This window comes from Syngnathus leptorhynchus, chromosome 1 (assembly GCF_054491065.1).
Source record: "Syngnathus leptorhynchus isolate UIUO chromosome 1, UIUO_Slep, whole genome shotgun sequence".
NCBI lineage: Eukaryota > Metazoa > Chordata > Actinopteri > Syngnathiformes > Syngnathidae > Syngnathus > Syngnathus leptorhynchus.
In genome coordinates, this window is record NC_141195.1 from 24,589,656 (window position 1) to 24,615,766 (window position 26,111).

The following is a 26,111-nucleotide window of genomic DNA, read 5'->3' on the forward strand; positions in this document are numbered from 1 at the left end:
ACAAATATCTACCGAGTCTTATTAATGTTCTTATTATGTACTTAATATTAGAGAGCGGTATCATTTTGTAAACGTTAACATCATGTTATGCACATTTATTTTTCCCAAACCGGAAACGACGCATTCATGAAGAGTGAGCTTTGCATCGCCAGGAGGCGTATGTACGGAAGAGGTTTAGGGATAGTGAAGGAAAAAAAAAATCGTTTTCAGAATTTTCACTTTCAACTCAAAATCCTAATTATATTAGCATAATTCTGATGTGTCAAATCAAGCGGACTTCACCCCCAAAAAAGTGGGCATCAGTAAGTGTACCGCCCTTCCGTTCCAAAATACTGTTAAATCTCTTCTGAGTTTTTTTTTTTGTAGTACTGTAGCAACTTTGTATATAGTTATAGTTCTGTAGTTTCCAATTGCCTTGGGAGTCCATGAAGGCAGCAGAAGGGAGGAGACGGCGGAGAGACTGAGGCTCCACACACTGTCTTGGCGCGGATGTTGAATTCTTGTTTTGTGCAGTAAAGAGCCGGTTACTAGACTTACCTGGTTCTTCGGTAACGCTACACTACTGACATCATATTTAATCAAGTCTAAAGACATATATACACCTCTTATTTACTGTGCATACACACAAAGCAGGTCTTTGTAATGTTTGGATCAAAAATTCATGATGACAAAAGACAACTAAACAATGTAAATTTCCGTTTATTCAATGGAAAGGGCCTTTCAGGAACTAAGAGAAGTACACACAATGGACATAAATTAGAGAGGCAAATGAATGAAGTGTGGGGGGGGGGGGTTTGGAAAACAATGAATCCACACTGAGCAGGATGCAGAAGAATCAGTTGTCTGGATTTGAGCAGTTTCATTTATCCTGTACATAAAATACTAAATGATAGTACAAAAAGGAATACAAAATACAAAAAAACGTCAAACTGCCCTCAAATTATCCATAAATATTCATATTGACGCACATTGGTTGGACAAAACAATGACTTCTGTAAACATTTTCAACATGTGTGCATTACTATTTAAAAAAAAAAACACAGCAGTCGCATAGTAATTGAAAGGATGTCATGATAAAACCAAGCCCGGGGTAAAAATAGGACACTTTTGGGCCATCACCTTTGCAATACTGCTGCAATTATGGCCTCATTTCTTTCACAGATGGATGTGGAGATTGCTGTTTTTTTCGATTTTGGACACATAACAGAATGTGACGTTAGGTGAGAAATGACAGCAGCTTTGTCGTACTGCATAAGATGGGAGGGGGAGACAAAAAAGACTTTAGCTTAAAGAAACGTTCAAACAAGGTCCATTATGTCTCGGTCACTGATTCTATGCTTTAAGCCTAACTTCCACTTTTCTTTCAGCAGTTGTATTGGAGTAGAGACGTTACTTAAGGCAACCGGAACTCATCCGAGCGACATCCTGCCAGCTCTCATGAACGCGCAACGTTTTGTTCTTTTGCTGACTCTTGTCAATCTAATTCACAGTTTACCACTTGTCCCTAACAAGCCCACCAATTAGTTCACACAAATTTGGGTCCCCCTTCACGGTGACAGTGGATCTCCCTCTAGTTCGGCAATTAAATAAAAAATATACAGTGTATGAGAAGTCTGTTGGGCTGATGGAGCAACTTGCACGATGTTACGCTTAGGAACTCTTGGATGGGATCGTCTTACACCCTGTTGTTCTCACCGAGATCCTTCAAAGTATTTCAAAGAAGGCATACGAGTGTTTACTGGGCCACTAAGTGGGAGGGGCTTGTGTCACCTCAACTAAAAACAGCAATAAACTGACTTATCGACTAGTGGCATATGTGTACATACGCATATGGTTACTCCTCAGTCGTGCACATGCTCAGTGCGTCCTGCACACACACGCACAAGATGTAGAAGAGGTTGCCTCAAAAAGTTGGACACTCGCGGGATTTGCGGTCAGAATACAGTTTAACTAACACACACACACACACACACACACACACATGCCCCACCCCCCCCATCACTGGCAAATTCATGCCGACAAGCGTGGAGGAGAGCCTAAACAACTTCATCATCACAGTAGTTGTCTGTCGGTCGCCGTGGAGACGGCATCTCGACTACCAGCTCATGAGCGAAGTACGACCCAGGGTCATGAAGTACACCTGGCTGGCACCTCCGGCCCGCACGGAGGCAAAGAACACCTGCGGGACGGATAAAGACCGCAATATGAACTTTTCTGCTCAGTCGTGATGAAATTACAGCGGAAAGCGCCACGCACCTTGTCGTTCCTCTCGCACAGGAACTTGAGTCTCTGGGCTCGTTTGTGCATAAAGACGCCATCCAGGTGGCCGGTCTCCACTGAACGGATCTCTATGGCCTTTTCACCCCAGCCCATGATTTGGTTCGACCTAATGTAGGCTGCACGCAGAGCGGTGTTAACGCAACTCCCGATTCTTGCGTCCATTTTGCTCCGGCCTTTTGAAAGCCACTTACCCACTGAAGTCGGCATTTCCCCCCATTGTAGCACCACGTCCTTGGTGATGCGCCCGTACGTGTTCACGTAGACGCCTTCGTCCTCGTAGCAGACGAGCAGCTCGATTCCGTCCGTGTTGGGCAGGATGATGATAGCGTGGCACTGAATGCTGGTCTGGATCTGAAGGCGATCGAGGGGACCGTTTAAGGAGGGCGAGTCCAACAAAGCAAGGGGGGGAGTTGAGCCGGTCGGGCATTTACGTGAGTGGGTAGATAGATATCGTAGACTGCGCCCGAGTCCACATCCACAGCGTGGAAGCCCGAGCAGGAGCCATAGATGACCTTTAACCTCTGACCTTCCTCTACGGTCAAGTCCACCAGCAGAGGTTTGTGCACCAAGTCGCCAAAGGACTGAAAGCGAATGAGGGTCAAGTGACCATGCTGGCATCAAACACGGCAAGAAACAAAACATCTAACTGGCTCACCTTGAAGGCCATGAACTTGTGGTAGGGTTTCGGCGCCCAAGCGTAAACCTCCACCGAGTTCTTTAAGGCCAGCACCAAAAATTTGATCCTCTCGTATTTTACTGGAACACACATTGATTAATTACCATGAGAACGTTCCCTTTTCGACAGAACTCTCCGGCTCGTTGCCGACTGGGCCCCACGCACCGACTTTGTAGTGGACGCAGCCTTCCAGGTCGCCCACGTTAACCCAACCCTGCTTCTTTTCCACTTCTGGGTCATTATGCAAAATCTTGTTCCGCAGCCATGACAGGTAATAAACTCGCAGCTTGTTCTTTTTGCCTGAGAGTAACACACACACACACATTCCTCGAGTTCACCATCCCTCATTGTCGCCATGCGCTGGTTCGATGCAATGCTTACCTGAAATGGTCACCAGAACGTTGAGACCCTCGAGGACATCCATCTGCTGGATACGCCGCCTGTTGATCAGCGGGTAGACCTTGCCCTGACCGCTGCGGTCCAGCAGCATCAGACCGCTCTCGGTCCCCACCAGCAGGTTGACCCCTGGCATTGGGCAATTCTGGCCTTAGAGGGTGCGATGACATCACGCTGGTGGAAACTCTTACCCCAAAGGGCTGCGCATAGAATCTCTGAGTTGAAGCGCTTTTTGTATTTGCGGATCTCCGGCGTGTCACTCGGCGGACGCGTGTTGACGGGGTTGACGTTGACCACCGAGCCTTTGCGGGACGGGTCGGACCTCAGCGGGTCTGCGAGACGGACGTCTTGCCCAAAGGCAGCTGCGGGCAGAAGACGTTCGCTTCCAACTCGTCCGTAGGGAACGGAAGCCGTGTTTTGACCTACCCATGTTGTTGAGGGAGCTTCCGCCGGATGGGGAAATCTGGAGTAGGCGAGGGTCGATGAAGGGAGTGAAGGACGACGACGACTTGTGTTTGGACATGGAATTACTCTCGGATTGGCTCTATCCAAGAAAACAAAAAGTAGGCGTTAACAGAGCGACGACAGCATTTGTTACTCTCCCGCAGTGACGGTGGAAGACGGATTGAAACTGATCAACTGGGAGAAAACATCAAAGAGTGTTTTTTTTTTTCGTTGCAAAATTATGGTCAGTAAATATTTTTTCTAAACCTTTTCCCAAATTTACTTTGTTGGTGCCTGAGGGGGGGGTGGAGGATAATGGTCATACTCATGAGCCATTAGCTCTTCCTTTTTTCACTTCCTTTATGATTAGATGCCATAGAAAAGGGATTTAAAAAAACATAAGTATATACTGTATAATAAAAAAAAAAAAATGTTCAGGTTTGTAACATACAAAGCTGGAGTGATAATACAGTCCTCGAGTTAGTTTCAAGAGAAAAAAGAAAGAGTGGAAAGGTAGAAGTGGCAGCAATTCTGCAGTACAATGCAGGCAAGAGAGGATCCGAAATCCACCACCGTGATGCACCTGCTTTGAACAAGTAGCAGTATTGGCAAAAACAACACCAAGCACTTCTAAGCGCAACGCAAAGCAGACATATTGGCTTGTTAGGAGCTCACTTCATGCTATGACCGTGTTCTGCTACCAGGAGGCAGCCATGTTAGCAGGAGGAAGGAAAAGTCAGGAGGATGGAGCCAGAGAATGCACATCTTGCCAGACCCAACAACCAGAATGGTACTATAGGTTTTGTACAGGCTCAGAGATTCTTTTTTTTTCTTTGTGTGTGTGGGGGTGAGGGGGGGTGAAATAAAATTTGCAAATACAGTGGAACCTCTAAAGTCAAATGATGTGCGAGTGGGAATAAGATTAAAAAAAGGCTTTTAAAATAAATCAAATGTTGAGATTGTTTCCAGTGTATATAGACTTATTGACAGACTAATCCCACAGAAAGAGCATCCCCAATAAGGGCGGTTTAAACATTTTTGTTTAAAATAAGACTCTCATTCAGATTCTAAGACTTTTTTGTCTACCGTGATATTGATATTTTACTTCTGACAGTCAGTTATCTTTTAATTACAAATTCAACATGAATGGTTCTTTCAGAACAATTGAATGTTGGATTCGATTCACATTTCACAGTTAGTGAACTAATTTTTACACTTGTATAACTTTTATTGCAGTATTTCCTATGGCAAAAATTGTGTGGCGGTCAACGTGGATTGTCATATCATCTTCCACCTCGGTTTGAAGTCGAAAGAGTTAAAGGTTCCACTGTAGATCATCTTAACCGGTAGCAAAAACTATCATGGCGGTGGTTGAAATCCTTTACCGGTGTAAGGCTCGGGAAAACGTGGGGGAAAAAAATAAATAATAATCAACAGATTCAACTGGCAGTTGACCCAGATAGGTCGCCTCGCCTGTGTCCGAGCCTGAACTCCCCGGAGTCCATTCTTGCAGGTGCTGGCCTCAGCCCGAGTGAGGGCAACGTACCTCGATGGCAACAAGCTCGTCCAGGGGATTCAGTGGGGACATGGCCAGACTGACATGGCTAGATGGTGATGAGAAGGAGGAGGAAAGGATGGATGTGGAAGAGGAAGGGGAGTGATGGCTTTGTTGGATAAGGTCTGGTAGGTGGTGAATGCAGCCAGTGAAGCCATTTTTCTCTTGTAGGCTCTGGCTGAGGGTTTGGGACTGGCCGCGAGAGGCACCGGCCGGGTAAGAGGACGAGAGATTGACCAACCGCTTAAAGTCAGCGGTGTTCTGCAAGCAAGAACAGGCACACTTTTTGGCTCGAGTGAACAGGAGAAAAGATGACGCGCTCTGCGGGCGTGTGCTTTTCAAGATCCTCTTCTTCCAACAAACAACATATTCGGCTAATATTTACTTCATACAAAAAAAAATGGAGGGCCGTGGCAGCGATCGGATGAAAACCCTGAACAGAGACACACTTGCCAATGTGTGAGGTTCCCGTTTCCTCTCCCTACCTGTCTGATGACCAGTGTGCCATCCTTTGACGGCGTGGTGGCCTGGTTGCTTTCAGAATCTTCAACCAACATGGTTTTGGCAGATCCGCTCTCCCCGTTGCTCAGCCTCCTGCGCAAGTGGTGAGAAGATTCCGTGTGCAGAATCAGAACCATTTGAAGGAATCGATAGCACGACAATCGGTGCGTGTCATCCGCTAACCCAGATCGGGAGTCCTCTGCTCCCGAGGTCGACTCGTCTCCCGCCTCCTGGTCGACTTCCTCGTCGTCCTCCTCATCCGTTGTGCCGGACTCTTCGCTCGAGGAAGAGTAGTCGGTCACCTTGTGGGGAGGCCGCACATCGTCCACTGCACGAAGCTCCTTAGCCAGGGCTGTCAGGTCCTAAAGCAGGTAACGTGGGAGTGTGCAATCAAATGTGGCTGTCGTCAAATCTGGTGGTTTTTATATTTTTCCACACAGCGAAAGACTAGTGGTGAGATGATGCCCTCTCTTTTAATAAACTTACAATGACGGCCATCAAGTAGGGCATTCCAAGTGAAGGTTGAAGGGTTATCTCGTCAATAGGAAACACTTACGGCGGGTCGAGTAGGCCTGGCAAAATTCTTTTCATCCGTTTTTTTGGGAAGATTCTCAGGGCGCTGGAGAGGGGATCCTTCCGATTTGGAGGATGCTTTGAGGGTCCAAAGAGGAAAGTGGGTTTTATTTCATTTGGGCAAAGTTGGCAGACAGACAGAAAGTGGCTGATTAAGCCAGCGAGTGACTCACAGCGTGGTCTGAAGCGGTCTCCGGGACTGGCTTGGGCGCTTGAGTTGGACGAGCCAGATGAGCTCCCGCTGCCTGGCCGAGGCTGCAGCTTCTCGACGCGGTCCCACAGGGGGCGCTGCTCCACATTACTGCTCAACAGAAGAAATCTTCAAGAAAACATTTTGAACGGACAGCGAGCTTTTACCTACACCCTATCGAACACTTTGACACGGTCCAGCAGGGTTGAGGATCGAGCCCACGACATCTACCACTGAGCCACGCCGCCCCATTTTGAAGTGGATCAATTTGGCTCCATCTTCTGGACTTACCCAGATGCATTCCTCTGGGCACCAGGCTGCAGAGGCAGCGGAGACTCCCGGCGTGACAGGACCGGCGAACGGGACGTTGTTCTCACAGGTACCTGAACATGACGTACACAGTGTTTGCTTGAGAGCGGTTAAACTGTCACCCCTCTACTTAACAAGCAAACTTCTATTTCAGATTATTATTTTTTTTTCCAGAGTCAGCAAAACATCAATTCAATGACAGACAAGACAGGAAGTGAATGGGGAAGACTGAAGGTACGAGGGGAGAGGGCAACTCTTTACCTTGGGAGGAACTTCCTCACCGGGCTGGACCTGAGGCTGGTGGTGATGGGGAGGTTGGGGGTCAGTGCGTACAGGCGATGGGTGATGATGATGGGCATCCTGGGAGCGCATGTGCAGTTGTGCAAAATTAGTCGTAACACCGCCGGGCTCGCTAAAGGACTGGGAGCGAGCGACCGCAGGCAGAGAAGGAGGAGGAGGAGAGGGGGCAGCGCTGTTGCTGCTCTTGAGAGCAGCAATGTGGGACCACTGGACCTTCAGGGAGGGAGGGAGGGAGGGAGGGAGGGAGGGAGGGAGGGAGGGAGGGAGGGAGGAAGGGAGGGTGTGAATAAACAGCCAAACACAAGGGAAGATGTGTGGTGTGCATGCACGCAGTCATTCACAAACATGCAAACAAGGGACAATACAAAATAAAGATAGCAATCACTGTCAGGACATATAGTGACCCCCTAGAGCTCAGACTCGCACCCTAAATCCAAGTTCGCTTGTCATTTACCGCTAAACCAGTAATTCCAGAATCAACTCAAATCGGTTAATAAGCACTTGTCCGATATCATCCACGTGTGCGATTGGCTAATTCTGATCACGCGGATTAGCTGCGTGTTTTAAATTTTGGAGTTGCTCGCATTTTTTTTTTTTTTTTAAATCATCAATTATTCAGTCAGTTGTTTTTCTTGATTAATTGTTGAATCCGTTTTTTTTTTATTCATATTCCCATCCCTACATTATAAGGAAAACAGGACATTAAAATTCAGTGTGGAAAATGCACAAATACATGTCGATTCAGTTACTAGTTTGATCTATAATGTGCAGTAAAAAGGAAAGGTGGACATGATGCAACACTACACACAGAAGTGGTCTTTAGTTGCTTGCAATAAAGCACATTGATCAACCGATTCTGTACTTTCGATCGATCGGAGCGCCACCAATGTTCATGGAGGTATGTGCATTCTAAAATCACTTCTGTCTGTTTTACAAAATCCCGTGCAACTGAGTTGTGTAATTTTGACATCATCCTATAAAGTAGGTAACAAAGTCAAATGTAGACGTTCACAATTTGATTGTCATAAAACAGACACGACACAGATACAATAGTCATTCTATGTATGCATCAGTAAGGGAGAGGAGGGAGTTACCTGAGGCTCCATGGGCCGGTGCATGGCAGAGGCCTCGGAGGAGCTGCTACCATTTGAGAAGGCTTCAGCAGAGCGAGGGGGAAGAGGAGGCTGCTTGGGAAGAGGGGCAGCCTGAGGAGAGCCCTGAATATTCTTACGGTATCGCTCATCAGCCTGAGGTGAGGGGAAACACAATGAGACCAACAATAAGGTAAGGGGGGGGAAACGGGAGTGCTGCTGACAATCAAATTCAAAAGGTCCCATCATGACACTCGGAAATCCTCTCGACTGCCCAGAAAGATGAATGACGACAAATCACGCTTGAAGCTGCACTATTTGTATCAACAACTTGGAATACTGCAAAAGGACGAAAGACTTGTTCTGAATAAAGTGCCTCATTGCCTGGATGTTAGTTTGGGGGGGGGGGGGGGGGGCTTTGTCCATTTACATGCAGCTGCACAATTCATACTGACATCAAAATTCATCATCAGGAATCCGCCATGTTTAGTCTCCAAAAGGGAAATCGTGGCAAGTCAAGTGTTGCCGGGGCCCCCGTCTCTCTCATTGCTGTCACAAAGGGGCAGAGCAAAGACAAAGCGGGAAGATGGAAAGAGCAGTCAGTCACCAAGAGGGAGATGATTGACCCATCTATCAGGCTCAGCAGATTCTCCTTGGGGGGTTGGGGACTGAATGGAGGTTTCTACCTGCTGGGGGATGGCGCCGCCACTACAGGAGGCCAACCTGACGTTCTCATCAGGGTCACTTTTGTCTGACACTGCCGCCTGAGCTTCAGCAGAGTTCTCCGAGGTGCCTCTCAGCATTGCCACGGCACAGTTGAGTACCACCGCTTGTGGGGGAAGAGGAAGGGGCGATATGTTTGAGGGGAGTTTGGCCTTGTCATCAAGAAGCTGCTGGGAGCGCAACTGATCCTGCTCAGCCTTGCGCTGCTCCTCCAACTCGCGCCACTTGAAATCCTACCGCAGATTGAGGGGTGGATTCAATGCTGCCCCACCCCAATCCAAAAAAATAAAAAAAAATTCTAGAAAGCATTTGTCTATTGTTTTTTTTTTTTTTTTCTTGGGAGACTGTTCCTCAAGCTCGTCCTCTTGAACATTTGAAAAAGATGCACACCTGGAGTGCTGTGACAAACTAACAAATATACATTTCATGCAGGTCAACGATGTTGTGTGACTGACCAGTAACATGGCCTGTTCACGCAACAACTGCTCCTGGAGCATCTCCAAATGTCTCTGCTCCTCCTCGAGCTGCCGCCGGATGTACTCCTGTCGATGTTAGAACAGCAATATCGATCTTCAGGTTAAGCATCATCAGTGTCTTACTCTTGATATTTAGTTGGCAAAAACGAGACTATAAAAGTTCAAATTGCTGAAATCCAAAGATAGAAGGCAAACGTGGTCCCCACCGGGCCAGTAGAAATTTAGGATTACGATTTTCTGAAAGGTGTGTTTTTATTGATCTGAACTGAATTCAGCACGATTAACTGTTTGAAAGAACAGACCTGCTCACGGTCGTTCCTCCTTTTTTCATCTTCGGCACGTCGGCGCTCCTCCTCCTCTTTTCGCCTGCGATCCATCTCCTCAATGCGTCTCTTCTCCTCTTGCTCCCGCCGACGCTGATCGCGCTCCTGTTGCCGTCTCATTTCGCGTTCACGTCTCTGTTGCTGTGGTTTTGAAAGAAAATATGACTCAGCGCTCGTGTATTCATTGACTTGAAAACAATTGAGATTAGATTGTCGGCCAACCTCTTCGAGGCGGCGCCGTTGCTCCTTCTGCTGCTCGATACGCTTCTGCCTCTCGGCCAGTAGTTGGCGCTTGTATTCCTCCTGTTCACGAAGTTGCTGCTCCTGCAACAGTTGCTGACGGCGAAGCGCTTCGGACCTCTCCTTGTTCTCCTGCTGTAGGCGAATGAAGTCTCGACGGAGCGTCGACTCGCCCGGCACATTAACAATGGAGCTGGGCGATGACAGTTGGACAAGTTCAAACTGTGCACATGCAGCGAGGAGTAAGTCGTGAAGAGCCGCAACCAAACCTTGGTTCTCCCTCCTGCTCTGCTGGATCTTCTTCCTCTTCCTCACTGCCACTGTACTCATACTCGGTCTCATCTGTTTGCAGAAGATATTCCAAGTGATGCAAATGTCACAGAAGGAATCGGGGGAGACAAATGCACCTTTTTCGCCCCTTTTCTTCTTGGTGCGATCAATGTGGTCTTTCAGCTGAATTCGGACCTGCCTCTCGTTGGGTTGGTCACGAATGAAGGGGTGTTTGAGCAACTGTTCGGTTGGCGGCCTCTGCGTGTAGTTCTTCACGAGACAACCTTCGATGAAACTGAAAAACTTTTTGGACCTGGACATTCCATAAATAAGAGCAACCAAAAGTGCAAAATTAATTCAATTCACTTCCAATGTCACTTTGCACCCGCGCTCACACCTAGGGGCAATTTGGAGTTGGAGCTCTGGCTAAAAGAAAGATCGCTTTGAATGATACCTACTCAACTCACCATTTTTTGGATTTGAGTCTCGGAGGCGGGTTTCTCGGAATCAGGAAGAGTGCTCGCATGGGATGCATGTCACAAAGCGCTGCAAGTGCATGCGTCATAGTATATGACAAACAACCCGAAAGGTGCCTTCAAACAGAGAGAGACTTACGTGGCGCTCCTTCAGCCATCTCAATCGCTGTAATTCCACAAGACCACAGATCACTCTGCAATAAATCCACAGTGTCAAGCACACACGCAGGTGCGCAATTCAAAAGAGGGGTCTTACCCGGTAGTCGTATGTCGCGTCGGGGTTCTCGTCGCAGGCGATGACTTCAGGGGCCATCCAATAGGGAGTACCGATGAAAGTGTTTCTCCTGCCCACGGTTCGATCAAGCTGGGCACTTACACCAAAGTCCACTGAGGGTTGGAAGAAAGTTAGTTGTCAGTTTTTTTTTTTTTTTTTTTTTTTTTGCCAACAGCTACTCGCCTAATTTGACTTCAGCATTCTCTGTCAATAGGACATTCTGGCCCTTGATGTCACGGTGGATGACGTGGTGGGCGTGTAGGTGAGCCAGACCCTACCAAAGGCAGACAAAGAGCACATGCTTAATTGATGAATCATCGCACCTCTCATAGAAACCAATCTATGATTTCACTTAACGGGGTCCCACATGTAGTGGTCCAGTTAAATGAAACTTTTTTTTTTTTAATCAGTTTCAATGAAGGGAATGGAAGAGGAGCACTTACTCGGAGGATTTCTCTGGAGATGTATGCAATCCAATCTTCCTTTAGCTGGTTTCCCTTGGTGTTCTTCACTAGGTCTGTGATGGAACCGGCTCCGCAGAACTCCATCACCAACTAAAGACCCAAAAATAGAGGAAACGTTTTATGAAACGTGGGAGAAAAAAAAACACATGATGGTTGTACAATTTTCAACAATCACCCAAATGTCAGAATTTTTGTATGAATTTGAAGACTTACCCACAGCTGGTCATCATGTCCAGGTGGACTCTTTTTAATAAAAGCGCCATAGTAGGTGGCAATGTTTCTGTGGTGGGAATACTTTTTAAGCATATTGATCTCCAGTTTAATTTCCTCCTCTTCATCCTGCACGCAAACAAATGAGTGACTGAGTTAAACAAATGAATGATTCAAGCTACACCGTCTGGCATACTTACTAACATTCCCGAGAGACTCACAAATTCCAAAACTATCTCCCGCATGGTTCCCGATCAGTCATTAGTCGCCCTAATCTCGTGGTTTTACAGCCAAGTAAAGCGTTCCCATTGTGGGGAATGACACTGGCTCGTGACAAGCATCTTTTCTCAAAGGGTATAAGCATAAAGTTGACAATTTCTTCTTTTACGTCCTCATTTCAATAATCGTATGTCATTAGGAGTTCAATTAGGCCAGCAAACTCTAGGATTTTGGTTTAAACTGACATTTTTTTCCACATAAGAAAAAAAGAGGTGGGGAAAAAAAAATCATGCTTCAAACCTCTGTGACATCCATGACCTTGATGGCAGCCAGCTGTCCAGTCTTGACATGACGTCCCTGAGAGAAATGGTTTCAAAATCTTACTAAAACATTCCATCTCAAATTCTACAAACACATTCACATATACTTTTGCAGAAATTTGCTAGCTTTATTGTTGTGAATCAGATCAAGATCACATCCCTTTTTAGAAGTAGTTTATGCAGAAACATGGGGAATGTCTTTTTTTTAATATATATATTGTAAACGCACACAGACACACACACACATGAACAGCAGTGTGTATTGGAGTAAACAGAAACAAGTAAAGCATCTTGATTGAACATTTGCAGAAATTTGCACATACATGAATCAATCCTGTCTTTGTGTTTCATTATGTGTACATTATGAGAATGGACTGTCGGGGCGAAATGCACATTGGGAAGAACACCCAAAGTTTTGTTCAAAATGATCAGAGAACACTGCAAGTCTTGTGACTTGTGATTAGACTAAGGGTCATCATGGGGGGTGGCAACAAAAGAGATGTCATCTTGAGAGGCTGAGGAGCGAGTGTGTGTCACATTCTTGCATTCCGGTAAATGTCATGAAGAAATGCAAAACCAAATGCCATCAGGTGGCTGGCGTATACAGTCTTACTTGTTTAAACCAGTTAACCAGGATAGCAATGGGATTTAACATACACCAAGGTTTTGGCACAAATAGCAAACACCAGATCGACATATCCAGATTGAAATGTGTAACATAACTCAAGATCACAACCATCGCACGGGGGAGAACATGCAAACTGGAGCCAGAATCGAACACACAACCTCTGAGATGCTAACGAGTCAACCGCCATGCCAGCCTGCTATTGGCTTATGAAAAGACTAATCAATTAATCCATTTTTTTTTTATAAAACAACTCAGGTTTTTTTTTCCTGAAATGTGCTAATTAGCATATTGTGCCCATTAGGATAGGGGCAACCTTAATTCCAATCCATTGCCTGTGTTACAATGAGTGGGAAAGGTCAGGAAGATCACCTGGCAGCCTCAAAACATTTACCGTTGCAACACCTGACATGCTCCTATGGAGAAAAGTGACTGAGTGCAGTGTCAAGTTTGCACCAAAAGAAGGTGCTAACACACTGTGAAAATGGTCATGATTGGGTTAGCAAGCACAATGTGGAACTAGACTGGAAATGTCTGGGATTGTGGCATTTTAGGAAGCACAGAAACCATGTTTCAGATTTCCCCACGTTTTAATCAAACTGGGTTAACCGCGGCACAAAGTGAACTTTCACGGCTAACTCATGATCTCCTCTACAATTAACACACAACGTTATTGCTCAAATGATTCAGAATAGTTGGATAGGGGGGAAAAGAAAAAAAAAAAACTCAACCATAAAAATTGATTGAAACAAAAACTATTTTTTTATCTGAAGTTGATGAGTTAGACACAAAGTTCAATGTGCATTGCCATGCAATAGTTGAACATTATCTAGGTAAATTCCAATTAAATAGTGAAGGATACATTGAGCTTTCTTCTTTTTCAGCAAAAAAAATGTCATTCTTACATTAAATTTCATTCTAATTCTTTCATTATGTCATCTCTTTAGGTACATGTTAAATTTGGTAATAATATCGCTATTGCAATACTCAAAAACCATATCGCAGATATTCGCAACATATAAGGGGTTTCTACTTCATTAGAAATATTCAAGGCACGTTTAAAGACTTATTTATATCCTCTTACATTTAGTTTAAACTACATGTAGGCCAATTTGATAACCGTTTCTATTCTCTCCCCTGAGTGACGACCAAATTGAAAGTTGCTGCCACTATAAGGTCGCACGGAAGGAAGATGATAACAAATGTCAGACTGCTTCGGATAAAAACAATCCGATACCAACACACGGGTAGTATGATAAAAAATTGACCCGCAAAATTTACACTGTACGGATCTGACTGTAAACTATCAAAAACATCTGAATTAATTAGGAATTAGGCAGAAATTGGACCTGCAGTGCAAAATGTCAATTTTGATGCAGTTTAGATCTAAATCTCCTTTCTCATAACAGCCAGCAAAGTTCATTTCTAGAAGCGAAGCAAGATGACAGCATCTGAACTGTTAGTGAGAAGGATTCCCATGAACTGAACTGGACTTAGTTCTGAGCAGACATTAAAATGGCTCAAAGGCATGGAATAATAATGAAATCAGGTCAGGTCAGTAAGGTATGACAGTTGATGAATCAGACTGATTCATTCTTGAACTCTAAGATCACATTGAGTAACATGAACAAATCAGAGTGAGACGACTCAGGCCAGACAAAAAGTGATGTCATGTTTCTGCAGCACATATGAGCACATCTGCAAAATTCCCATTTGCAAACGGCGTTGTTTAGTTTTCGCGGGGGAAATCAAGAGTGGAAAAAGCAAAGAAGAAAAAAACACACACACACACACAACAACAACGAGCTGGTGGTGATCATCTGTCTCCTGTAGGACAGAAGACGACCTGCCTGCCCCCCCTCCAACCAACCTTGTATACTTGCCCGTAGGTGCCATTTCCAACCACCTCGACCAATTCAAATATGCCGGCAGGGTCCTAGAAGAGAAAAGATGGAGTGGATGTTAAGAAAAGAAGAGATAGCGTTTGATTTGAGGAGCATTAAGCGCTATGAGTCAGCTGTTGCGCCCTGTTTAAGCCTCATGTTCCAAATAGATGTGGAACAAAGGAAAAGCAGACAGCGGCAACACCTCGCGGCGGCGGCGGCTCAGCGCTCCTTCGACCGAAACAAGGAGACAACATCTGTGCCTCGACTGAAGGCCACTAATGTTCGCTATGACGTGTGCTTTGTCGAGTTGCGTTAAATAGACGCCAAGAAATCATTTGAAAACACGCGGTCTCGTGTCGGAAGAACTCACCCGCAGTGAAGCCAAGTCTATGTCTACTAGACTTTTAGCTGGGGAGTCGTTCGCCATCTTTCATATAAACGCCGTGTTTCCCTTTACAGCTGCTAACTTGTCAACGAATGGCTCATTTGCGAGGAGCTCTGCGGGTATATTGAATGAATGGATGTGTCCTATTTCTCTTTGTAGGGTCCGCTTATCGAGGGTGGACGTTGGGCTCTTCCTACTCCATGTTGAGGTGGCAGCGGCGGACTCCCTGTTAGCACTCTAGCCGCCCTAGCCACTGCCCTGAAGCGGCTTAGTGACTTCCGCCGACGATATTTCAACGTAAAAGGCGTTCTTTTTGGATAGGATGTTTTGTATCGGTATCTTTTTTTTGTGAGTCAACGTCAATCCAAATAATCAATCTCAGTCAAATATTTAACCTTAGACTGACGTTTTTTGTTCGTTTTATAAGTCTCAATGTTGGCCACTTTTTTAAAAAATATTTTACACTGAAAGTATGAGTGCCCAATTTCCGTTTATTTTATTTATTTATTTATTTATTGTTTTTACCGGTTAGCTTGCCGCAATTTTAAGAGAGCCGCACTAACGGCCAAACAGACCCATTCCCGAATTCTCAGTGGACAACTGGGCCTCTGTACATATAGCATAAATAAGTAGATGATTACGCTGTTACTAATACTGTTACAACACTGCAGCTGCCAGTTACTACACGCAGTCCATCCGCACGCTTGTTGTCACAGGCACAAAGACTTCATTGTCAATATTGGTCGACAAGGGTGTGGCAAGCAAGCGAGCCACCTCAGAAGTGATGCTCATTGTATGCAGTCGTTCTCTAAGGCCTGCATGAGACACAATGGACACTAACGATAACTTTATCATTCTATGGTATTCCTCCGTCGTTTTTGGGCGTTCTATCTATCTGACCAACTTCAACGTACGTGCTCCATAAAAATACACGCTAGGGGCGCTTCCATTTTTTTTTCATCTCAAATATTTACAGATTTCCTTAAATTCACAAAATTTCAACCAAAATTTCAACATTTATTTCTAGTTACATTGTTCCTATTTATTAATGAAATGGATTAACATATTTGCGTGACGTGATGGCGATGATAAAGACTGAGAGGTTCCCGGTTTCTTCAAACAGGTCAACGCAATCAATAAAAACTGGAACGACCACATAGATTGGATTTTGGAACTGGAGAGGCGGGAATCAAGCTCCTCCATTGGAAAAAAAAAAAGAACTGAAATGGCTAAACTAAATCATACATATACAATAAAACACAACTTTATATGATAAAACATTGTGACATTCTTAACTGAATTGGTGTAACAGTAAATAATACATGGTTATTTGTCTGAAATGCCTATCACCCACCAAAAAAAACTTAACGGTTTAAACAACACATTTGGATGATAATAAATACGTAAAATTTGGAATGTCCCTCGCCAACTGCCCGAAGCAGAATTTGCTAAGTTTTTGCGCGATTCACGGCAACGCTTTGTAGCAGTTTGCATTAAAATGAACATATCCAAACAAGTGGCCAACAAGGGCAAATACGCGCAGCAAACGACCGAACGCTGCAAATTCAGGAATAATGCAAACGAAAAAAAAAAAAACTACATACAAAAAAACGCAACAAAAAAAAAGCTAGCTGTATAAAACGCTGCACATAGCCAAACGCTGCAAAACAAACAACAGAAAACACAAAACATGACAGCAAACACATTGGAAAAAAAACCCGCTGCTGTACTCAAGGTCGACTCGAGTTGCGTTCAATAACCCCTCATAAAGTAGGACATCTTCAATTGACATCGTTTCTCACTCAGTTCAAATATACGAACTAAAAGTTGCAGCCAGGACAGCTGTGTTTTTTAAATATATTGAAGTGAGTGCACTGAGAATCGATGTGAAAATGTAGAAGTACTTCAAAAAAGTGCGAACAAAATCATGATTTAACGCAATTTGTCCCACATATAGAATATGACATTTGTGGCTGGTCCCTAACAAGCGAATATCAAACATCCGGCCAACGGGGAAGAATATCGGAACGTAAACACAGCAGACAAGATAAAACTAAGCGTTTTTTTTTTTTAATTTTATTTTTACGACCAACAATTGCACCGCCCTCTATGTAACACGATATGATTGAGAAGCAATTATTCCGGCTAGTACGTACAGTTTTATCAGCTGGTTGGGTCGGCTATTATCATTAAACCCGTTTGACACCACCACGCCTTCCTCAAAGAAAAGATGCCGTTCCAAATACCGCGTGTGGCAAACTTTCAGGGCACAGACCTGGAGCTTTTGTATTGCTACTGGCTCCACGGCTAATTTATTTATTTATTTTTTAGGGGAGGGGGGGGGGAAGCTAACAGCTAGGCTAGTGTTGTCATTCTCTGTGCACTGACAAGAACGCTAGTTTGATCGTGAATGGAGACGGGCCTCGTCAGTTCGTGCACAATGCTTATTTGCGCACAACAGCTATAGCCCTGAAATAGCTGTCAAAAAAGGTGACAGCAGCCAATCCATCGCCGCCCAGAGAGCTTCTTTGACCCCGCGGGGGGCTGATGCAGCGATGCGGCACCACTGGATGTTCCTCGGGGCTTGCGGCTGGGTGCTGCTCATCCTTATGTTTGCGACCAAGTTGATTGGCCACAAAGGTGTCGAAGGTGAGTTCTTCGAGGTCAAAAAAAAATGTGTGTGTCATGTGTGTGTGTGTAAAAACATTTGATTATCTTACAGATTATGAGGAGCGAGTTGCTCATCAAAACTTGACTGTGTCGGGACAAACAACAGGAAAGGTTTCCCTGCCCACTGCGAGAGAACCGGTTTTACAGAATCCAGATCAGGTCATCGGCAAAACAAGGCAAGCCGTCACTGTCGTCATATTTACCATGACTTACTTTCTGTGTGTGTTTTTTCAGATGATGGCTCAGTCCTCGGCCGCTTCCGAGACGTACGAGTGGGACTCGGTTGTCGAGAAGCGGCTACGGCTGCTCTCTGTCGGATGTAAAAACAGAAGCCTGGAGAATTTGACTCACATCCCCATCAGCAAGTTCGTCCTGGACCGCATCTTTGTCTGCGACAAGCACAAGATCTTATTCTGCCAGACACCTAAAGTGGGCAACACACAGTGGAAGAAAGTCCTAATCACTCTCAACGGTACGTCGGGCGTGCTTTGATTGACGTGCGCTGTCGTTTTGTTAACTCGTCATCTGACTTTTAGGAGCTTTTTCGGGTGTGGAAGAGATCCCGGAGAACCTCGTCCATGACCACGAGAAGAACGGGCTGCCTCGCCTCTCGTCGCTGACGCCGCGGGATATTACACACAGGTCAGTCACAATGATGACCTTTCATGATGACCCGTCGAAGTAAGATTGACAATTTTCTCGTGGGTTTGACTTTTGAATCCGCCTCCTATTATCTTTTGCATCCTCGAGAATATTCCCCTTGTGTTCTCCTCGACAGGTTCGAGACTTATTTTAAGTTTTTCATCGTGAGAGATCCATTCGAGCGCCTCATCTCCGCCTTCAACGACAAATTCATCAAGAACCCCCGCTTCGAGCCGTGGTATCGGCACGACATCGCTCCCGTCATCATTCGCAAGTACCGCAAAAGCCACCGTGACAGTGACCTGGCGGTGTCCGGCTTGCGCTTTGAGGATTTCGTACGTTACCTGGGCGACGTGGAGGGCCGGCGCCGCCTGGATCATCAGTTTGGCGAGCACATCATTCACTGGATGACCTACGCCGAGTTGTGCGCACCGTGCCACATCCGCTACGACGTCATAGGCCATCACGAGACGCTGGAGCGGGACGCCGCCTACATCCTGAGTCGAGCCGGCATCGAGCACTTGGTGTCCTACCCGGCCATCCCTCCCGGCATCACGCGTTATAACAAGACCAAAATTGCCGGTTACTTCTCAGGAATAAGCAAACGAGACATCAAGCGCCTGTACGCGCGCTACCAGGGGGACTTTCACTTATTTGGATATTCCAAACCGGACTTTTTACTCAACTGACGTGAATTCTTCCGACCCGCGTCTCACACGGTCGACGTAGCTATAACAACGTTTGTCGCTAACAAATGCACTTACGGATGTTTTGTAGCAGCGAGAAGCTAGTTTCTCTATCTACACTGTACGGATCGGAAGGTCTGAGCATATCTATCGACATTAACTTTTATAAACATTTTTTTGTACATTTGAAGGATTTTGATTGAATGGGAATAAAGTGAAGAAGCAAAAGAGCCAGATCTATGATTGAAATCCTGATGCATCCATGCATGTCCTACTCTAGGATGGTGTCACTCTTCTGGAGAGCAAAAGCTTCCTTCATTTTATTTTTAGCTGCTAGTTACAAGAACCTGGCCAAGATTCGAGGCGGAATACCGAGTGTAGAAATGAAGGATTCAAACGGATTCTGAATACAGACGGTCGAGGTGAGCCAGCCGCTCTATTGGCGTTTCCTCTGTGCTAGAACGATAAAAACACAACCAACGCGTATCGTGCTTGTCCGCGTGGGTGAACTTTGCCAAAAAAAAAAAAGTCAGAAACATCCGGTGATCGGTTCAAGATTCAAAAGCAGAGCTGTATGGAAAATGTATGGAAAATCAATGTTAGTAGATCATAATTGGGCTTTAACATGAGCTACTTTTTAAAATGGAGACCAAAAAATGTGTCAATGATACATATTAGCAAGAAAATGTCTGGTCTTTAGCTACTAATGGTGATATTTTCAGGAGCGCCGTCTGTCATGTCACTCGAGTCATCCTGTTGAACAAGTTTTCCCTGATCTTTCTCATTAACGACACGCGGCGTTGCTTTTGCCCGTCTCACTCAGTCTTCTAGGAGGAAGAAAGAACTCAAGACAACTGAAGGTAAGATGCTACCTTTTGTTTCATCCTTGTCCATCATGGTGGATGACGTTCATTTCACAGGAGCACACAGATTTAAAACAAAAAAAAACAAAGACTGAAACTTTGATACGTGTGCGTGTGTGTGACGGGGCTGGACAATCTCAACACAACACGTTCCACACAAATGACTGTGTTCCAGACAAACTATCGAGACAAGGAGCACCTGGACAAGACAAGAGTTGGAGGGAGCCGATTGGGTAACACAATATGATGTAACTGCTGGCTTATCCAGCCTGTTATGCTTTTTCCTTTGATTAATTCCATTTATTGTGTCATATAGGCCTGTGATGCTCAGTTTACTCGGACAAGTCGACAGTAAAGCATTTTTACAGGTAAAATATGTCTTCTGCGTTTTCAACTTTGACGAGAAAGAAATGATCCCTAAGGCCTCAAGTAAACCAACTCAAAACCGGATCGTGACACTAAGTCAATGCTTTTTTTTTTTTTTTTTAACTTTCTCAAGTTAAGTAAAAAAGTTAGTAAAAAATAAAATAAAATTGACATGTTTTTACTGTAGTAATGTTTTATATTATATATATAAATATATATTATATATATATTTATATATTATAAAAATATGGACATTTTATGAATCAAAAGTTGCAACAAATTGCAAAGAAGCATAAGTGACTAAGAACACTTACCCAATATTATTTTATGTTTTATGTTGGATCTTGGTGTGCTTCAGGACTGTTCTGAAAACAAGCAGACTACAAACAAGTCATTTTTTTAACTACCTTTTTGCAACCCACACAAAAAGAGTTTATGATCTATCACTTTTTTTTGGTTCTTTTATCACAAACAATTTTGTTTTAAAATTGTTTGTGATAAAATAACCCAAAAAGTGATTGACAAGGGAAACAAAATGAACTTAGTACAAGTCTATGATCTACTTTTTTTTTTTTTTTTTTAACAAACAAGTGTTTACTGTCATTTCAGAAAAAAATCCAGACGCTTCATGACAACAATTTTGTGTTATGCACTATTCCAGAAAACTCAAGAATGCAGTTCCGCTGGCGAATCCTCATGGCTTGTGTCTGGGTGCTGATCCTCCTCGCAGTGATTGATAAGCTCATTAACCCCAGAGACGAAAAAGGTGAGTGACCTTTCCATTGAAAAGAAATTCCAATCCACAATTGCCAACTGTCTGCCCTCCTTTCTTTGTGTTTTTCCTTAGAAATTGAGATCATCGTCCAAGACCATTCATTTGACCAGGTAGATTTGACTCATTTGACACGTCCGCCTCACAATGCAGAGGTTGTTGGTTCAATGCTTGGTAGGCCGATCGACCACCCGGAAATTGCCCGAGTGTGAGCGCGATTTGTTGTTCGTCGATATGTGTCTTGCGATTGGCTGGCAACCGGTTAAGGGTGGTATAGGATCCACTGGCGACGCTCATTAGGAAAAGCAGTTCTAATAATGGATGGTTTGAGCGTTGGATTCAGAAAGTGAGCATACAACTCCGAAACAAAAACAAAAAAAAGAGTACCGTATTTTCTGGACTATAAGTCGCAGTTTTTTTTTTCATAGTTTGGCTGGCCGGGGTTGCGATTTATGTGTGACATTATTACCCTAGTGAGGAGAAGCAGTTTAGATAATGGATGGATGTACAGGTAAACAGATCACAATGAATAAAGTATATTTTGTCAAGTTGGCCTTTTGAGGTCCACTCGAGTGACAATGACGGTACACGAATAGTGAAATGAAAGGCAATTGCCATTCTTTGTTACGTTTGAGTCCCCAGGAGCAGATTGGAAGATGGTTGTTGAACAGAGGACTCAGTGGCTCTCCGATATGTGCGAGAGCAGAAAACTTTGGAACGACACCCACGTCTCCAACTTGGCCTTAGACAACATCTTTGTGTTGGAACGACACAACATATTGTTCTGTCAGACACCTGACGGGGGCAACGATGAATGGAAGAAATTTCTCTTTGTTCTAAGCGGTAAGTGCGTGACATCATTGTGGTTGGGAGGTTATATTGAGCATAAATAGCATTTCTACGCATCTTTCACGGTAAAAAGTGCCACAAGCGTAATATTTCAGCAATGCGCTGTTGTCGGCAGGAACCTATTCCAGTATCGAGGAGGTCCCAGAGGACGTTGACCAGAAGAAAAGTCTGCCCCGCCTCTCTTCACTGACGTCAGAGGAAATCACACACAGGTGAGTGAGTCAACGTATTGGTTCCAGATAATAACCAAGACACTTTGACCCAGATTACGTACAAATGGCAGATTACAAAATGTCTGGGAAAAATATCAAAAGTATTGTCAATCAATTGAATTGACTCGAGTCAATTAGGATGCTGACGCTAACTTTTGCCTCACAAGAGTTGAGTGTTTGCATAGAAAGGTGAAAAAGCCAACATAAGCAACCACAACAATTCTGGCAGATAAGATAACAGTTACCCAAATTGTTCTTTTTTTTCTTCTCCTTGCAATTGTCAGCGTTGATTTTGGATATCGAGAAAATCTTGAGAGGCAAATGCTAAAACTTGCCCGTCAAGATGTGATCGTAGGCTACGCGTGGAGAACTTTTGAAAATTAATATTTGCTGTGTTCAACAGATTAAAAAATTACTTCAAGTTTTTCGTGGTGAGGGATCCATTCGAGCGGCTGATTTCCACATTTGAGGACAAGTTCCTGTTTACCAAACCTTCCGAGCCTTGGTACAAGTACACCATCGGACCCGCCATCATCCGCCAATATCGCAAAGGCTTTCCTTATCTCGGTGAGAATGATTTATTATTTGATGAGTTTGTTCATTACCTGGTGGACGCGGTTGGCCGGAAGTCCATGGACTGGAGGTTTGGCCAGCATGTGGCCCACTGGGCGCCTTACGTGGAACTATGCGCCCCGTGCGAGATTCGCTATGACTTCATAGGGCACCTCGAAACATTGAAGCAAGACGCGGCGGTCATTTTGAGGAAGGCGGGAATTGAGCAGCTCAAGTCCGACATCTTTCCTACTACTATCGCACGCTACAACAAGAGCCTGGTGGAGCGCTATTTCTCGGGTATCAGCAAGATGGACATCAGACGCTTATATGCACGCTACCAGGGGGACTTTCACTTATTTGGATATCGAACACCTGAGTTTCTATTCGACTGAAATACTCTGTGCCAAAGGTTACTTCTGAATAATAGTTTGTAGAAAAAGATTTGAAGTGCCAGGCAAGCACCAACTGCCTTGATTCATATTAAAATCATTTTGGGAGAAATTTTCTTTGTTTTCATTTCTGTTTGAGTCGGAAACCGCCTTTTTTCAAGGAAAATAAAATGGACTTCAATATACGCAGATTTGCCCCAATCAAGCAAAGGGGTCCGTTGTATAATTTAAAGTTATAACTATTCACCACGAGGTGGCGCACATCTCTGTCTTGTACATATGTGAGTTGGCCTATTTTTCTTCCTGAATTGGACGACAAAAAACACGTTTTTTTTTTTTTTATAATTCAATTGTTGAAAGCTGGATTTAACAAAATATTTATCTATTTTTCTTCCTGAATTGGACGACCAAAAACACATTTTTTTTTTATAATTCAATTGTTGAAAGCTGGATTTAACAAAAAATTTATAATGAAAAAGTAAAAAGTACGCGACTGTGATCAAGTTCACTTGTTTTTACTTTTGTGTTTACTTGTTTTGTTTGTCCGTGGACCAATATATTTTATATAATATATAAATGTATGTAATATATAGGAAACGAAATGTCGATCTCTTCGTGTGTCTTGACGTGAAGAAATTGACAATAAAGCAGACTTTGACGCACATCGCTCAGTCTTGCACAATATATTATGCGAGTTGTCGAGACGACAAAAAGTCATTTCCTGACTCAAGTCATTTTGCGTGTATTGTATGAACATTCCTATGCATTTGAAGTTTCAAAAACAGTGACCATATTAAAGACTGGAAAATGAATGCCGTGTAGCCCAAACGAGAACACCTTTTATTGAGATTGATTCCTCTCTTTAGTTTTCATCAACATTGACTGTCTGCAAACCTGTGGGAGAGATGACAGACAAAGCACAGCCATGAAACTAAGTGTCAGCTCCAACTATGGGGGGAATGCTCACCTTTGCATGTCGTGACTGGAACGTATGTAACCAGGGTGTACAGTTTGTTGGGGGAATCCTCATCCTCGTTACGTTTCCTGGACAGTCGAACGCGTATCCTGTATGGGACGTTCCTGCGCAAACAAAAAAAACACACGTCACGTGAGCAACTTTCTTTTCAAAATGGATATATACCGAGAATATTTGTCAACTGCGAAGCCGTTCAAGATGTTTTGGTGATTTGGGGGTGACGTAGATGTAATTGGACTTAATTACACTACATACCTGGATAAAGATTTCTCACCTGACCCCCTTGCTCCACACTGCCTTGTTAAGGCGAGTGTCAATCCGGACATCAGGCGTTCCCATCTCCTTCATTGCAAACTTGCGGATTTCTTTGATGGCACGGGGAGCCCTCTTCTTGAAACCCCTGGATAAAGCAAAAAAAAAAAGAAAAGACAATGACTCCATCAACATAGTTCTTAAAACATGCATGTCTGTAGTTCCTAAATTGACGTTGCACTCACACGCCATGGATCCGCTTGTGGACATTGATGGTGTACTCTCTGGTAACCACCTCGTTGATGGCAGAACGTCCTTTCTTTTTTTCACCTTTCTTGGTTGGGGCCATCTATTCATAAATACACGAAGAGTACAAATGAAATCGCCATGACTTTTGCTTCACGTGTCAGTAGTGTAAGCAACATAACACTACCACATAGCGTCAAAGCGCTCGGTCAACCATCAGCTACAAATCGTCGCTTTAAAAAGTACTTTTAACATCAATTCAACGCAACCAAATTCATCTCCGCAAAGTAATACGCTACTTATATACACAGCTACGATCTACGTATGTACGTTCTTGTTTTTAAAAGGCAGGATGGTAGCAGATTAGTGAAACGTATTTTGCAGAAAATCACACTCACAGCGATAGATTGCTGAGGCGGAAGTCGGAAGGACTGAATAGGAGGGGTGCATTGTGGGTAAAGGAAATGGGTCCGTCTTTATAAGATGTTCGTATGGAAACAAGCAGAGGAGATAATAACCGCTTAAAAAAATAGACTGCTTGTGACAACGTAAACAACTTATGTCCCTTCTTTTCGTGAACATTTGATTTACTTTAATCAAGAAAACGCAACTTGGTAGAGCTGCATCCAAATTTGAAAAATGATCAAGGTCGGACCAAAATGTTCATGTCAATGTTCGGACACTTAGAACATTTTTATTGTATTGTGTGTGTGTGTTGTTTTGGAAAGACATAATTATAATCAATTGTGGAAAATCTTAAAATTGAACGATACAGCTTCTATAATAGTGATTTACATGTACTCTTTAGCTACTGCCAGAGGGCAACAGCTTACCGGGTGGTCAGCAACCCCCTCTTCAGGTTCTCCAAGGAAAGTGAAGACAGTTTGATGCTTTTTGAACTGCAGAGATGTTCCACTTCCACGTGGAATCCAAGACTGATATTTCCAACAGTCATGGCCAAAAGAACTGCCGCCCCCGTGCTTCAGATACTGAGCTTGATTTCCAGAACCCTTTAAAAGAACCGTTGCAGCACTTGCACATCACGGTACTGTTTACCCAAAAATTAAACGAGGCCTCAAAGACAAGACCACCGTCCGTGTGATGAAACATGATGGAGGGAGGTTCACTTAGGTTTGCGTACTGGATGTCGTGATTGTGTGAATGGCGGCAGGAATTGTTGAGACGAAGGAAATAATTTGGGGTGGCGTTTTTATCAGAGGTCATGGGTCTTACAGCAGGGCAATGGCTCAAAGCAGACTTCAAAACGCACTGAAAATGGCTTAAGAAAGCAATTGGAGAAGTTTGAAGTGGGCAGGAATGAGTACAGGTCGAAATCACATAGAACAACTTTGAAGAGATCTCAAAACAGCAGTTGAAAAGAAGCACGCTAAAAATCGGAGGTCTGGGGCATCTGGCAAAAGAATACT

The 26,111-nt window shown here is 44.1% G+C and overlaps 4 protein-coding genes and 1 long non-coding RNA gene across 12 annotated transcripts; 2 read left to right on the plus strand and 3 right to left on the minus strand.

The window, feature by feature from the left end:
• Nucleotides 1–683: 683 nt before the first annotated feature.
• On the minus strand, nucleotides 684–15,494 carry LOC147062955 (mitogen-activated protein kinase kinase kinase kinase 4-like). Of its 4 annotated transcripts, XM_085906483.1 has the most exons (32): nucleotides 15,192–15,494; nucleotides 14,806–14,871; nucleotides 12,291–12,347; nucleotides 11,775–11,900; nucleotides 11,541–11,651; nucleotides 11,281–11,371; nucleotides 11,080–11,210; nucleotides 10,963–11,017; nucleotides 10,815–10,893; nucleotides 10,485–10,660; nucleotides 10,347–10,419; nucleotides 10,060–10,270; nucleotides 9,817–9,978; nucleotides 9,494–9,580; nucleotides 8,934–9,271; nucleotides 8,319–8,484; nucleotides 7,186–7,437; nucleotides 6,907–6,998; nucleotides 6,599–6,726; nucleotides 6,409–6,503; nucleotides 6,036–6,214; nucleotides 5,837–5,945; nucleotides 5,343–5,612; nucleotides 3,779–3,896; nucleotides 3,544–3,714; nucleotides 3,338–3,481; nucleotides 3,122–3,256; nucleotides 2,936–3,036; nucleotides 2,712–2,861; nucleotides 2,472–2,631; nucleotides 2,257–2,396; nucleotides 684–2,179 (listed from the first exon to the last, which is right to left on the minus strand). In XM_085906483.1, exons 1-32 carry the CDS (start codon nucleotides 15,246–15,248, stop codon nucleotides 2,096–2,098), a joined length of 4,314 nt encoding a protein of 1,437 aa, XP_085762609.1. In that variant the 5' UTR covers nucleotides 15,249–15,494; the 3' UTR covers nucleotides 684–2,095. The 4 variants fall into 4 exon arrangements, with proteins under 4 accessions (XP_085762609.1, XP_085762602.1, XP_085762596.1 ...); XM_085906476.1 differs by lacking the exon at nucleotides 8,934–9,271 and having other exon boundaries at nucleotides 8,319–8,471; nucleotides 15,192–15,491; XM_085906470.1 differs by lacking the exon at nucleotides 8,934–9,271 and having other exon boundaries at nucleotides 5,837–6,214; nucleotides 8,319–8,471; nucleotides 15,192–15,493.
• Nucleotides 15,495–16,193: 699 nt separating this feature from the next.
• LOC147062956 (uncharacterized) lies at nucleotides 16,194–20,369 on the minus strand. The gene is made up of 3 exons (XR_015066619.1): nucleotides 20,077–20,369; nucleotides 18,090–18,300; nucleotides 16,194–17,862 (listed from the first exon to the last, which is right to left on the minus strand). It is a non-coding gene; the product is annotated as an uncharacterized LOC147062956 (long non-coding RNA).
• Nucleotides 17,205–19,432, plus strand: LOC147062957 (carbohydrate sulfotransferase 10-like). Its single transcript, XM_085915615.1, has 5 exons — nucleotides 17,205–17,855; nucleotides 17,929–18,035; nucleotides 18,111–18,348; nucleotides 18,413–18,518; nucleotides 18,655–19,432. The coding sequence occupies exons 1-5, from the start codon at nucleotides 17,762–17,764 to the stop codon at nucleotides 19,205–19,207; spliced, it is 1,098 nt and encodes a 365-aa protein (XP_085771741.1). The 5' UTR covers nucleotides 17,205–17,761; the 3' UTR covers nucleotides 19,208–19,432.
• Nucleotides 19,999–23,598, plus strand: LOC147062958 (carbohydrate sulfotransferase 10-like). Of its 5 annotated transcripts, XM_085915628.1 has the most exons (8): nucleotides 19,999–20,064; nucleotides 20,243–20,300; nucleotides 20,384–20,435; nucleotides 21,095–21,199; nucleotides 21,281–21,318; nucleotides 21,841–22,048; nucleotides 22,170–22,266; nucleotides 22,670–23,596. In XM_085915628.1, the coding sequence occupies exons 4-8, from the start codon at nucleotides 21,106–21,108 to the stop codon at nucleotides 23,211–23,213; spliced, it is 981 nt and encodes a 326-aa protein (XP_085771754.1). In that variant the 5' UTR covers nucleotides 19,999–20,064; nucleotides 20,243–20,300; nucleotides 20,384–20,435; nucleotides 21,095–21,105; the 3' UTR covers nucleotides 23,214–23,596. The 5 variants fall into 5 exon arrangements, with proteins under 5 accessions (XP_085771754.1, XP_085771787.1, XP_085771770.1 ...); XM_085915661.1 differs by lacking the exons at nucleotides 19,999–20,064; nucleotides 20,243–20,300; nucleotides 20,384–20,435 and having other exon boundaries at nucleotides 21,096–21,199; nucleotides 21,848–22,048; nucleotides 22,670–23,597; XM_085915644.1 differs by lacking the exons at nucleotides 19,999–20,064; nucleotides 20,243–20,300; nucleotides 20,384–20,435; nucleotides 21,095–21,199; nucleotides 21,281–21,318 and adding exons at nucleotides 21,350–21,551; nucleotides 21,634–21,716 and having other exon boundaries at nucleotides 22,670–23,598.
• Nucleotides 23,599–24,022: 424 nt separating this feature from the next.
• Nucleotides 24,023–25,174, minus strand: rpl31 (ribosomal protein L31). Its single transcript, XM_085915675.1, has 5 exons — nucleotides 25,083–25,174; nucleotides 24,684–24,787; nucleotides 24,461–24,586; nucleotides 24,178–24,290; nucleotides 24,023–24,104 (listed from the first exon to the last, which is right to left on the minus strand). The coding sequence occupies exons 2-5, from the start codon at nucleotides 24,785–24,787 to the stop codon at nucleotides 24,073–24,075; spliced, it is 375 nt and encodes a 124-aa protein (XP_085771801.1). The 5' UTR covers nucleotides 25,083–25,174; the 3' UTR covers nucleotides 24,023–24,072.
• Nucleotides 25,175–26,111: the final 937 nt, after the last annotated feature.